Here is a 13,451-nt window from a genome sequence, read left to right on the forward strand (position 1 = left end):
AGCCATTTTACCTGTACAAATGGTTGATGTATGGGTTGACCCCCAGTGAATTCATCCAGTTCCTGAACGTCCTCTCCTCCTTGCTCTCTCCTAGGGTAGAGGAAAACCCACACTGATGACTCGGGCCAAAGTAACTAAGAACTATTCTTAAAGCATCCTGGAGGGGTAAACTGGCCACTTTGTCTGACGTAATGTCTTTAAGGGGAAAATGTTTCTCATCCCAACTACCTAGGAAGCCTCCGTTTGTTCTCTTTCCCTCTAGATCCCCTTATCTGAGGGCTGTGAACTACTGAGCCAAGGGTTTTGTCCAGGGATGCAGCAGATAGTATAAAAGCAATGAAGTAGCATAAAGTTATGACCTGGTTTGGCCAAATATAAAGCCAGACGTTTAGCCTGCAAGGTAACAAACAGCCGAGTAAACAGACCAGAAAATTCGACCTTTCCCAAATGCAGCATTTTGACATTTGAGCAGATTACAGCTAGACAAGAACCTTCCTGGGCACACAATCTAAACTTTACAAATAACGAAGGGGAGAGATTTCAGGTGATGCAAAAAACATGCAGTGAGGAGTATCAACATTCTTCAGCTTTCTGCGTTACTTTAGATTGCTACTGCAAAAACTCACAAGGAACACAGACCACCACAGCATTCCATTTTGTTCTGAGACATTTCATCACTGCGAGTTACTGGACCCCAGTGAGCACCTCAAGGGGATAACTCAGCATTACTTCTGGGTACTTCTGTTTAGCCTGTCTCCCTGGGTGTACCACCATCTGTTTAAAAAGCATGAATATGGTATGCCCAACTCAGGGAGAGATATGAGCTCTCCCTGCCATATCCGCCTTACAGAATCTACTGCCAGCAAATGGCTCCAAGTGACTGCATCTTGTCTTATTCTTTGAGAATGCGGGAGGAGAATAAAACAACTTATATTGTATCTTATCACCAAACTCCCTGAAGTTAAAACCTTTATACTTCTTAAAACATTTATACATCTCATCACGTCTAATGCCCAGGCCAGTATAGGTCACTCTAGACTTTGGTCCATGAGAGACTTACAATGCCATTTGGAATAGAAATCTGTAAGCACCTAGTCTCCAGGATTCATTCTTAGTCATCTCTATGGTCACCTTCAAATTAAGTACTACAGAGTATGAACCTAAATATCCTCAAAGGACTAAATATTCATACAAGCTAAAGGATTCTGTTTATTTCCATCAAATATTCAATAAATAAACTATTCACCCTATTTCCAATTTTCAATAAAATTTTCAGTGCTATTACCTAACAGTTATCAGAATCTTTACAATCTAGTTTTATTAACCAAATAAATTCTTGCTAAGATTCTATCCCCTCCAATCTCAAAAAGTAACTGATTATTCTGTCATATCTGCTACACTGCTTCATAACAAACAATCTACGTGGGAAAACTTTCATTAAAAGAGCCAACTCAAACAAGTGCTGCAGATTACATCTCTGACCTGCTTCCAGGACGACATAAACATAAGCCCATCATGTTCACTGCTTGACAACAGGGAGTCGCCTTTGCTTCTTTCTCTAACTTTCTGATACCAAATCAGGATACATTTCCTCCCCAGTAACTAGGAAATTTTTACATTGTTTCTAGTTAGGAAAGTCCAAATTACCGTTCTTAAATTACAAAAGATGGACTGTCACAATTTTTGATTAAGATACTCAGTCTTTTGAGACTGTTGATACAATAGTTATTTGAAAAGACATTAAGCTTACATTTAAAAGTTTAGAAACTGTTCTAAGTTTTAGACATTTGTATTTTTTCTATTCTTAACTAATTGTGTTATTTTGATTTATAAGGCACAGAAAGTAAACAGATTTTCTAAGTGAGCATTTATTTACCTAGTGCCACTTAAGTCACCTCGGAAAGTAGATGCTCAAAGCCAGAAGCACTATGCATTTGTTCAGGAGCCACATAAAGCATTTCAAAAACATATGTATTGCAGACTAGAAAAATGCCTTTAGATTGCAGACAACTAAAGCAACCATGTAACTAAAAATCTTAATTTCTGATTACTTGCTAGCCCTATAAAATATTTTTATTTGCAAGTCGAATTGGCAAGTTTCGATAAAACAGTATTTTTCAAACTGTTATTAAGGAGACAGAAAGAGAAATAACATATTCAAGACTCACTGCATGTGCGTTCCTCCTCCCACCCTAACCACTAATAAGCACATACTGCAGATTAAATGCTTTCATTCATGGTCATGCTAAACCTCTTCTGTGACTCTTCAAAGTAAATATTATTACTTGTGTTTTACATATATTTAAGAAAGTCAAGGCTCACAGCTGTCACTTGGATATTAAATGGTGGAAGAAAGTCTTTCTAATGTTATGGTCTATTTAGTTTCTCAGATAGTCTCTCCGTATTCAGCATACATGTTTGGTACAATTTGATATGAAGGAGTCACATCTAACTGGGCTTCTAAATTTCGTTAGTTCCCTATAGGCGAAATTCTCTGCCAATGAGACATACTAATATATAAATTTGGGGTGTGGTAAGTTCAAAGCAAAATTTCACAAGGATCTGTTAAAAAAGAAATCAAATTTAGAGAGGAAAATAATCTAATGACAGCCAAAGTCAAATGCATTTTTGGCAGCTATGTCAGGACATACATATGTTCTAAATAGAGATGATTGATAAATATTTCTCACAGTATCCTAACAAGTATAGGGATACTAGAGGAAATATGTAGCAACCATGTTCACACTGAGAACTCTCAAACGCATGCAGAACACTAGCAAAGGAACCCACACATGACAGAGGAGAGCGCGCAAGTTGGAAAAGGTATTATATTAGCAAAGAATTCAGTGACTCTAAAAAGCAGATCATTTTTAATATGCCACTCTAGACAATGCCTTCTGTTGTAAGACGCAGAGGGATTCCGAAATTTTCCAGACTCAAAAATAAAAGTCTTCGTTTTTTTCTTTAATTTTTAAAGTTCTAGGGTTTTTTTTGCCCTAATTTTTCTTCTGCTTAAAAAAAAAATTGAAGTCTATGTTTTTGACATTTTCCCTCTCGGTTATGTATCTCTGTGAAGAGTATAGTCCTTATTGGGCATGACTCTCAAAAAGAGTGAATTAAATTAGCTCTATAACCAAAAAGACATTTAATCTGAAATTTTAGTGGTTGTGACCCTGTAGTTATGAAGTGATGGGAGCTCCAGCTGCGGCCGCCCAGAGAGAGATTCTGAAGCTGACTCGCTCTGTCTCCTCGGGGAAGAAGAAAGACCAGGCAGACAAGAGGACACTCTGCTACAGGAACGGAAGTTCTCCTATCTTCCCAAAGCAGGCGACTAAGCCTTAGGTCGCCTCACCCCCGGGCAGCTAGCCCAGCCCCACGCTTTTTACTCTTTAATGATCGTGGTGTTGATGTGGGTGAGGGTGTGAAAATGGGAGGAAGTGGGAGAGAGTCCGGGTGACAGAGATGAGGAGAGAGAGCTCGTGATTGAGAACGTTTTTGTCATTAAGACAATTCACATACTGTAAGCTTCAATGACTTTAGAATAGGCATCAATAATATGAAACAAATTATGTGATAAACTATGACTAAATTCTTCCAAAGACAGTTACGATGAAAAGGTTTGTCACAGGAGAGAGATAAAATCATGAAGTCTAATTGTCAGAACTAGGTCTAATATGTTTAGCACAATATCCCATCGCTATAGAAGGCAAATTAGGTAGAGTGTACATAATCAAAGCCTTGCTCTAGCTAAGAACTTCATTTGCATTTCTTGCTTGTAGTCATTCATTCTATAGGTGTATTAAGACAACATAGCATGAAATTGCAAAAAAATAAATAAATATCAACCCAAGTGGAAAGAATAAATGCCACTAATAAAAGGAAAAGTCAGAATGAATGTATTTATAGAATATAGAAAAGTACTAAATACAGTACCTACATTAGGAGGGGTCAAATCTGCATTTCATGAAGCAAAACAGGAAAGTATTATATTATGAAACAGATAACAATCACCTAAACACAATAAATAATGAATATGATAATTTTTTCATATACATAGAAATATTGAAAAGAGCAATAATGAAGTCAAACTTACTTTCAAAGGGGAAAATGCTATCAAGGTTTACTTTTTCTAATAGACAATTCATTCTCCACATTGGTGGCAGAATTAATAGAGAGTTCATTCTCCACATTGGTGGCAGAATTTATGTTACAGAATCGTTTATGAGAATGCCTTAAATGTCTAATAGTTTTCACTTAACTCCTCTGGAGCAATGGCAGGTAAGTCAGATATACTCGGCATTTTCTTACAACAAAACCCAGCAATCACGTTCTGTAATTTCAACTTCTGTGACTGCACATGCGGACACACACACATAATCGCACCTCCCACCACAGTCCACTACCCAGGACAGTAAAGCAGGACAGTGCCACAAAAAGAAATACAGTGGTCAGCTCGAGGCAGAAAGAACATACCTTCCAATAAATTGATATCAATGTCATTGTTATCAGGCTTATGTAGGCTCGGGTACGTGTTAAAGAGGTTCGCTACGAAGGCTAGATTTAGCTTTGGGTTTCCTGAAACCACGTCTGCAGGAGTAACAAACTGCCTGCAGCCAAGCTTATCCGCTTCCTGAAGCATGAATTCAGCACGCTTCAGGTCGTTTTTCTCCTACACGGGGAAATAAAATAAAAATGGTCAATATCAAACTTTTACTGACATAATTTTATAGATACGATATTTACAAGCAATTATCTTTCTGCAAATGCTTCAAATAATAGCAGAATGTGAAAGAATCACAAATCAACCTCAACCATTCATTTTAAATATTTTAAAGTCTCTTGGGGGGGTCTAGAAAGATGGCTCAGAGGTTAAGATCACCAGCTGTTCTTCTAGGGGACCTGTGCTCAGTTCCCAGCACCTACATGGAGGGTCACAACTGTCTGTAACTCTAGTTCCAGGGCATCAGGCACCCTCTTCTGGCTTCTAAAGGTACTAGGAACTTATATGTGCACACAGGACAGAAAGAGGATGGAGGAAGAGGGGGAGGATGGAGAGGTAGAAGGGTGGTGCAGGAGAATTGTCTGTATTCTGTCAATCATGTTTTAAATAAACGCTGATTGGCCAGGCAGGAAGAATAGGTGGGAAAACCAGATAGGAAGTAGAGGTGGGGCAATGAGACCAGGAGAATTCTAGGAAGGAGGAAGCCCATTCCTCCCAGTCCTGCCCAGACCACTGAAGAAGCAGGATGTGACCTGCCCCACTGAAAAAGGTACTGAGCCATGTGGCTAACATAGATAAGAATAATGGGTTAATATAAGATATAAGAGCTAATACGAAGCCTGAGCTAATGGGCCAATCAGTTTATAACTTATGGAGATCTCTGTGTGATTTTCTTTGGGACTTGCTGGCTGTGGGAACTGGGCAGAACAGAAACCCCAACAAGCAGGACCTCATGTTACAGAGGGGGTTAGAAAGAGAGTGCTATACTGCAAATTTCACTGTACTCAGTAATCAAATTCAGAGTTAAAAGGTAGAATAGATGAGTCACAGGAGTCAGGAGGAGTGGATGGTTACTGTTATATGGAATGAGTTTCACTATGAGATCACAAAAATGTTCTTGACAGAGACAGTAGGGATGGTTACAAAGAACAATGGACATACTGAAAGCCACTGAACTATACACTCAAAAATGATAATTTTTATGCCATGTGTACTATTTCTAAAGTATATAAAACTATTTTTTTAAAAAAAATCACTTACATTAAATCCTGAGAGATCAATGGCAACGGCACGGCCACCATCACGGTCAGTTTTAGGAGCAATCTGATTAAGCAGATGGAAATAGGCTTTTGAGTCCTTCAAGAAAAGAAAAAAATAGCATTTTAAGATGAATAAAATAAAAAGTAACTTTAGGGGAAAAAGTGTTCTCATCTAAAACAAAATGATGTATTAAATAGCATAGGGCATCATTACCCAGGGATTCCTGAAGACACAACACTACTGCAGGCTTCTGGCTTCTCTTACACGCCGGAGCTTCTAGCAATGCTGTCGCCTATACCTGGAATCTCCCCTACTCCCCTTACTGTTTTCATGTGTCCACATCCCCCAGCATCACTGTCTTCTAGGCTAAGATCAAAGGTTTACTCTGGGAAGGCTTTGCTGGGCTCTCTAGAATGAACCAGTGCATCCCTACATCATGCTGCATCCTTCTCCATCTCCGTAGGCATCTCCAGAGATAGCTGCTGTATTTTTTTTTCCTCCAAACATAGATGGAGTTTCTCCCAGCAGGAAGCAGGAGCTACTTCCCCTCCTCTCCTGTTTAGGCTGGCCTGGCTATTCACTCTGACCAACAGAATGCTGTGACTGCCCTGGGGCTTTCAAGCTCCACGGTTCCTCCCTCTTGAAGTTACCCTCTACCTAAAATGCCCGACTGTCTGCCATCCTCAGCGTGTGGAAAGGCCTGGCAGAGGAGCACTAAGTCACATGACTGACGCCTTTGTGCAGCTTTCAGATCAGCCAGACTGACAACTGATCCCCGAAGACAAGTGGAGAGGAGAACCACCGAGCCAAGTGGCATCAGCACAAACAATTATGAGAAATACTAAATCGTTGTTGTAAGCCAGTAAATTTTGCATGGTTTGCTAGGTCTAATTGGTAAACTTTCAAAAGCCTTTACATCACCATGCCTGGTGTAATGTCAGGAGATTCTTAATACATATCTGAATGAACTGAACTGAATTTTAAGGAGACTGAGACCACTAAGCTTTTAGAACAGTAGTTAAGACCTGAAAGCAGAGAAAACTATGTCACCGTTGTGACAAAAGGTGACTGGAAGCATTATATTTGAAGAGGAACTATGAACAAAAGGCAGCACTGCTCTAGTTTTTTCCAGATAATTCTGGGAAAAATAAATCACAGAGAAGAAAAGTCATAGGGATCCAGTTTGGCAGTTCCTGTGCCAGCAGTGACCTTGGGGAAGGTACTGGTGGGCGGAAGTGGATGCTACAGTTTCCTTGACGAGGCTTTCCCATAGAGAGGAAAGTGTTTCTAGGTGACTCTGGTTAGAAGACATACCATAAGGTTCCCAGAATCAACTGAGTCCCCATGTCCTCAGACAAATTGATTTTCTATTAGCTGGCTATTAACAAAATAAGAGGAAGAGTATTGAACCCACAGGGCTCCAATCCAGCAAACAGATGCAATAATTCTTAGTTCATTATAATTTAGTGAATCAGTGGCAGGGCGAAATAATTAGTCTATAAAACTATCACCGCCTTCATCTCACAGCCAGCTGTAAGTCTTCTTTTTAAAAGCCAATAAATCAATTTATTATTTTAAACAATTTTTGTGAATGTAATTGGTAGCATCTAACTCAGACAGGAAAAAGATAAACCCTCCTTTTTCATTCCCAATCATCTTTGTGGATTCAAATCTAAGTCTGAACCCCTATTTCTTATATCCTACACCTTTATTTCATTGCAATAAACTCGAACGTGAAAATCTAAACCCTGTGCCAGCGAGGTGGCTGGTGGGTCACGCACTTGCTGCGGAAGCCTGGTGTCCCGAGTCCCATCTACAGGACCCACATGAGAGTAGGAAAGAATCAACTCCCACAGTTTGTCTTCTGGCTGCCACACACATGCTCCCCACCAAAATAATAATAACAATAAGAAAAGAATGTAATTTTCAACCATCTAAACCTTAATGTCCTGGCTGAAGTTGCTGATGGTGCGCCACCCTGCGTTGGTCAGATGGTAGTTCACCCATCGGAGCAGCAGCTCCTCAGGAGACAGCCGCATCAGCTCCTCAAGCTCCTCCCCTTCCTTTAGCAGAGCAATCAGGGCTAAGAGGGAAACAGAGATGTCAGTTCTTCCTTCACGGGCTATCCACAACTGAAGAGTAATGTATCTGATGATCTTACCTTCGTTCCTAGAAATCTCAATGTCAGCAAAAAGACCAACTTTGATGATCTGCCAGAGAAGCCCCAAGACCAAGTGTGGCTTCCCTTCTTTGAGATCCTGTGCACCAATGTTGACCACGGTGCAACCGATGGCCGAGGCAGAATTCAGCGCCAGATTCAGATTTTCCTGGATTGCCAAAGGAGATACACAAGTGAGGACATATTTCTAAACTCCATTCCACAGAGCTGTTTGTAACAATTGATTGAAAAAAAACCTCATTTTTAAACATAATATTTATACAAGTAAGTTACTACGAGTAAAAACTCACATGGCTAACTGTCACCCAGATAGGCCAATGAATGTCAGATCTCCATTTCTGGTCCACATGCCTCCTGCAAGCGTCCACTTCAAGGCTGGATATTGTAGATATATCTGCTGTGTGTTCTAAAAGCACCTCAACCCCGCGTGTCTAGAACACCCGGCTTTTCCTGATTTCTTTCCCCAATCTTCTTACCATCCCATTTAACATCAGTTCTCACTGACTTACTGTCTCGGTTGCGAGGTACAAGCTTTAATTTTGCTTTCTTTCTTCCCAAGCCAGAAGCCCAAATAGGGTCTTTGCTCTTCTTGGCCTTCCTCAGCCAGTCACCAATTCCTATCAATGTCAGAGGTATTTGCCCCTAAAATCGTGTCTTTCTTCAGTAGTTTCCTAACTCTGAATGACCATTCTTATGCTTCCTCTGCCCACCCTACCGTCAGGAGAGCTCTAGTATCAGTTATCCTACAGAACTATAAACCGAGGCTATTCGTCAGGTTTACACCCTCCATATGCTTCCTGCCACCGCCTCTACTCTCATTCTACCTCGCTCTGGTACTCTCTGCGCTCTTCTCAAACTGTGCAGGACCTCTGGTTCTGAGGCGTTCCTTTCCTTCCACTATGTGGAAGATCAAAAGTCAGGTAGTCAGGCTTGGCAGCAAGCACCTTTGCCCACTAAGCCACCATGCCAGTCTGCCCAGTTGCTGTAAAACTCTGCGCAAACAAACTGAATCTGCATTCTTCTCCAAATAGCCCACAAAAGAGCATCACCACACACTGGCCCCCACCTCGCTTGGTCTCCATAGGCATGGCGCTGTGCTGCCACTCCACTCCACTGACATGAATTGACTAGTCCTGTCTTCACTAACACGATTTTTTCTTTCAAGATTCTTTCCTATAGGCACTGTCTAAAAGATCTATTAAAAAGACCCCCTTAGGCTGGGCGGTGGTGGCGCATGCCTTTAATCCCAGCACTCAGGAGGCAGAGGCAGGCGGATCTCTGTGAGTTCGAGACCAGCCTGGTCTACAAGAGCTAGTTCCAGGACAGGCTCCAAAGCCACAGAGAAACCCTGTCTCGAAAAACCAAAAAAAAACAAAAGACCCCCTTAGACCTAAGGATCTTTTGATTTCTCACTTCAAAACTTCACCATTGCTTCTACCCACCAGTCTCATATTGCCATAGTGATAACTTTACCCAATCTGAATCAGGATCCTCTCCCCACTTCCCACATCTTAAACCATACTCAAATCCTCAGATTCAGCCTTCACCTTCCCAGGATCAGGACACTATAAAGACTTCGTAGATGGAGATTTCTTCTTATTTCAATAAGCTATAAACCCAGCTCTGTCTTATCAGCAGGTTTGGAAGGCAATATGAGGGTATCAGCTTTTAGTGTTTTTTTTTTTTTTAATGTTTACAACCCGAGTATAGCACATGTCTTACATGTTACTGGAGAAGCTGCCATGTGTTTCCAAGCAAATATTGTGTAAATACTGTGTAAATAAAGTATTTACTTGGATACTAGTTTTCATCTGATAAAGCTACTATTACTGCTCTAGGCTAGGAGAGAGTAAGACAATTTCTAAACATCTTAAGAAAAAGAAGTAAAGGACCGGGGAGACGGCTCCGTGGCCAAAAGTGCTTGCTGGAGACCTGAGGTAGATCCCCAACCCACATAAAAGGCTGGAGGCCGTGGTGTGCATCTCTTGTTCTACTGCTCCGGTGACAAGACGACAGGCAGATAGGACAATCATTTAGGAACTTGATGGTCAGCTGGCAGGAGTTGGCAGTGCAGTGGCAGAAATAAGAGAGACCCTGCCTTAAACACAGTGCAAATAGAGAACCTTTTCCCCAAAACATATCCTCTGACCTACATACATGCATGGTGGCGTGTTCTCCACACATACACTTAGTTTTTGAAAAGCAATAACAAGAGAACTCCACCGTGCTTTCCAGGTCTTACCAGGGACAACTGCCCTGAGTGTCCAACCCTCCTTCTCAAGGCTTGTGATGGGGGAGAAAGGTTAAGGACAGTGTGAACCCGTAGCTGGTACGGAAGAGAAGTGTAGCTCCCTGTGTTTCAGTGTATGTAACACGGGACACTCTGCCCTGCCTTATCTGTGTTCTAGTGCATGTAACACGGGACACTCTGCCCTGCCTTATCTGTGTTCTAGTGCATGTAACACGGGACACTCTGCCCTGCCTTATCTGTGTTCCAGTGCATGTAACACGGGACACTCTGCCCTGCCTTGTAGGGATGTGAACAAAGAAAAACGCCAAACACGGCAGTTCACTTGGGTTACTCATCCATTTTCTTCTATTCTGTGTCCCAATAAACTGACTACCAAAAACACAGATCATTTTCTCATATAGGAAAATGGACAGTCTCTTGGATGGCTTCTGATGTCACTTCTATTTTAATTAAATAGAATAGCCAAGTCTTTACCAACAACCTCAAACTGTAAATTTCTTTTCTTTTACTTCATACCATTTGAAAATTCTCATTGCTCATAAAGATTTAATTATAGAAGAGTTTATTTTTAAAATGATTGTAGACAGCTGTGCTATATTTAGTAAGATTAGAAGCATACTTTGTTATTTGGATTTACATAGCACATTTTTCTCCATTAGGAATGTCCAAGTGAAGGTTGTGTTTTTCCTACTGCGTGTACGATAAAATTAAAACTATCATAAATATGTGCGTATATAAATTTTAATATATATAAACATTAAATACAAATATGTACTATATATATGTGAATATATCTGTTGCTGTCTTAGGTATGGTTCTGTTGCTTGAGGAGACACCATGATCAAGCCAACTCTTATAAAATAAAACATTTAATTCAGGGTTTGCTTACAGCTTCTGAGGTTAGTCCATGATTATCATGGTGGGAAGCAGAAAGGCATAGCACTGCAGCAATAGCAGAAAGAGAGAGAGAGAAGAGAGAGAGAAGGAGAGCGAGGGAGGGAGGGAGGGAGGGAGGGAGGGAAAGAGGGGGAGAAGGAGAAAGAGGAAGGGAGAGAGAAGGAGGATGGAAGAGAGGGAGAGAGAGAGACAGACAGATACCGGATCTGGGCCTGGAATGGTTCTTTTGTTTGTTTGTTTGTTTGTTTGTTTGTTTGGGTTGTTTTTTTTAAACCTCAGAGCCCACCTCCAGTGACATACTTCTACCAAAGCCATACCTCCTAATCCTTTCAAACAGCTCCACTCCCTGGTGACTGAACATTCATATGTGAGCCTATGGGGGCAATTCTTGCTCCAACCACCACAATTGCACTGATTTTTGTTGTTGTTTTGGGTTTTTTCTGTTGTCGTTGTTTATATTTAGTAGCAGATTCAATTTCTTGTAGCTAATTTTGTGTTTTCTTTTTTTTCTTTCTGTTTTGAGAGTCTCCTATAGCCCAGCTCTCCTCAAATTTATTCCAGAGCCAAAGACGGCCCCTGACTCCTGTTCCTCCTGCTCTACCTACAAGTGCTAGGATTACAGACATGTGTCACCACACTGGGCTTGATTTCCTGTCTTTCAGGTCTTCACATTACTAACCTTTTGCAATCTTTATTTAAATAATTACTTTTATTTGGTAATAATAAAAAAGCATGATAACTCACTTTTGATCATAAAACTTTCTCATGGTATATTTCTCTTAAATTAATTAATTTATTTAGCATGTATGTGCACATGCCCAGGTGACCTACAACACACGTGTTCAGGTCAGAGAACAACTTGCAGAAGGTGATACTCTCCACCCACCATATGGGCTCTGGAGACTGATCTCAGATTATTAGGCTTGGCAGTAAGAGCCCTTACCTGCTGAGCCAGCTTGCCAGCCCTCACATTCCCTTTTTGTGTATGCGTGCAAGTTTATGTGGACATGTGTGTTCATGTGTATGAGGATACATGTGTGTGCAGTTATATATACACATGTGTGCACACATATGGAGGCCAGGGAACAACCTCAGGTGTCATTCCTTGGGTGCCATTCACTTTTGTCGTGAAACAGTCTCACACTGGCCTGTAACCAATCAAGAAGGCATAGCTGGTGAGTCATGGAGACTCCAGGATCTGTCTATGTCCACTTCTCTACCACAGGGGTTACAAGCTCATGCCACAAGACTAGGGTTTTTGGTTTTTCGAGACAGAGTTTCTCTGTGTAGCTTTGGAGCCTGTCTTAGAACTTGCTCTGTAAACCAGGCTGGCCTTGAACTCACAGAGATCCACCTGCCTCTGCCTCCAAAGTGCTGGGATTAAAGGACAATATCAACACTGCCCAGGCAAGACTAGCTTTTTAAAATGTGGATTCTGGACACTGAATTCAGGTTCTCGTGTTTTTGAGGCAAATGCTTTACTAGTTGGACCATCTCCCACCCTTCCCCATCTTTCCCAGATTAGAAATTTCAGAATGATAAAAGAATCTTGAAGCTGGGGATTTAGCTAAGTGGCTGAATTCTGGGTTCTGTCCCCAAGTCTGGCAAAACCAAAGAGTCTTCTTGTCCATTCCCTTAGCTTGTAATCACCACACGCCATTGTCATCCTTCATCGCCACGTAGCATGGCAGCACAGAAACCCACTCCACGAGGTGCAAAAACATAGCAGCAAAATCGTGTCTTCTGAAACAAGTAGCTTGTTGGAGATGGATTTCATGTGAAACTAGTAGTACTTGTTTTGTCTGTTTAAGTTGGGTCTCGGTGTAACCTGACAATCCCCAAGCCTGTTACCCTCTTGCCTCACAGTCCAGAGCCCACCAGCACCCCAACAGTAATTCTCTAGAATACACCTTCTTCTCTGGACTCTAAAATCTTAAACAACTAAGGCAGATTTAACATCCATGGTAACACTACCCTTTCCCAAAGCTCCTGCTCTTTTCTCATTTTTTTTTTTTTTTTTTTTTTTTTTTTTTTTGGTTTTTCGAGACAGGGTTTCTCTGTGGCTTTGGAGCCTGTCCTTCTTTTCTCATTTTACATCAATACTCTCACGTATAATAAAGGCCTAGACAAATAATTGTGTAGGAAAAAAAATTCTATCTCTAAAAACAAAACTATATGATATTTAGCCCCTCAGCTCCATTCTGTAGCTACTGTGAAATACAAAATATTTTATGAATATTAGTTATTATGCTTAGCAGTTATGAAAGAGGAAATTGGCGACTATAAATTCAGACTTTGGTCAAGCCTCTAAAGAACAATTAGCAGAGAAATAAGCACCGTGTGGAACTAGTAAAACATGACCT

The 13,451-nt window shown here is 40.9% G+C and overlaps 1 protein-coding gene across 2 annotated transcripts in view; it reads right to left on the minus strand.

Moving 5' to 3' along the window:
* Positions 1-13,451, minus strand: part of Pls1 (plastin 1) — a 93,841-nt gene that overhangs the window by 17,015 nt on the left and 63,375 nt on the right. For both annotated transcript variants that reach the window (XM_038322910.1, XM_038322911.1), the window contains exons 7-11: positions 7,923-8,088; positions 7,702-7,844; positions 5,762-5,857; positions 4,474-4,669; positions 12-90 (exon numbers count right to left, since the gene is read on the minus strand). In XM_038322910.1, coding sequence (XP_038178838.1) covers positions 12-90; positions 4,474-4,669; positions 5,762-5,857; positions 7,702-7,844; positions 7,923-8,088 — 680 coding nt within the window. The remainder of the gene's footprint in view (positions 1-11; positions 91-4,473; positions 4,670-5,761; positions 5,858-7,701; positions 7,845-7,922; positions 8,089-13,451) is intronic.

This window comes from Arvicola amphibius, chromosome 3 (genome assembly GCF_903992535.2).
Source record: "Arvicola amphibius chromosome 3, mArvAmp1.2, whole genome shotgun sequence".
In the NCBI taxonomy this organism is placed as follows: Eukaryota; Metazoa; Chordata; class Mammalia; order Rodentia; family Cricetidae; genus Arvicola; species Arvicola amphibius.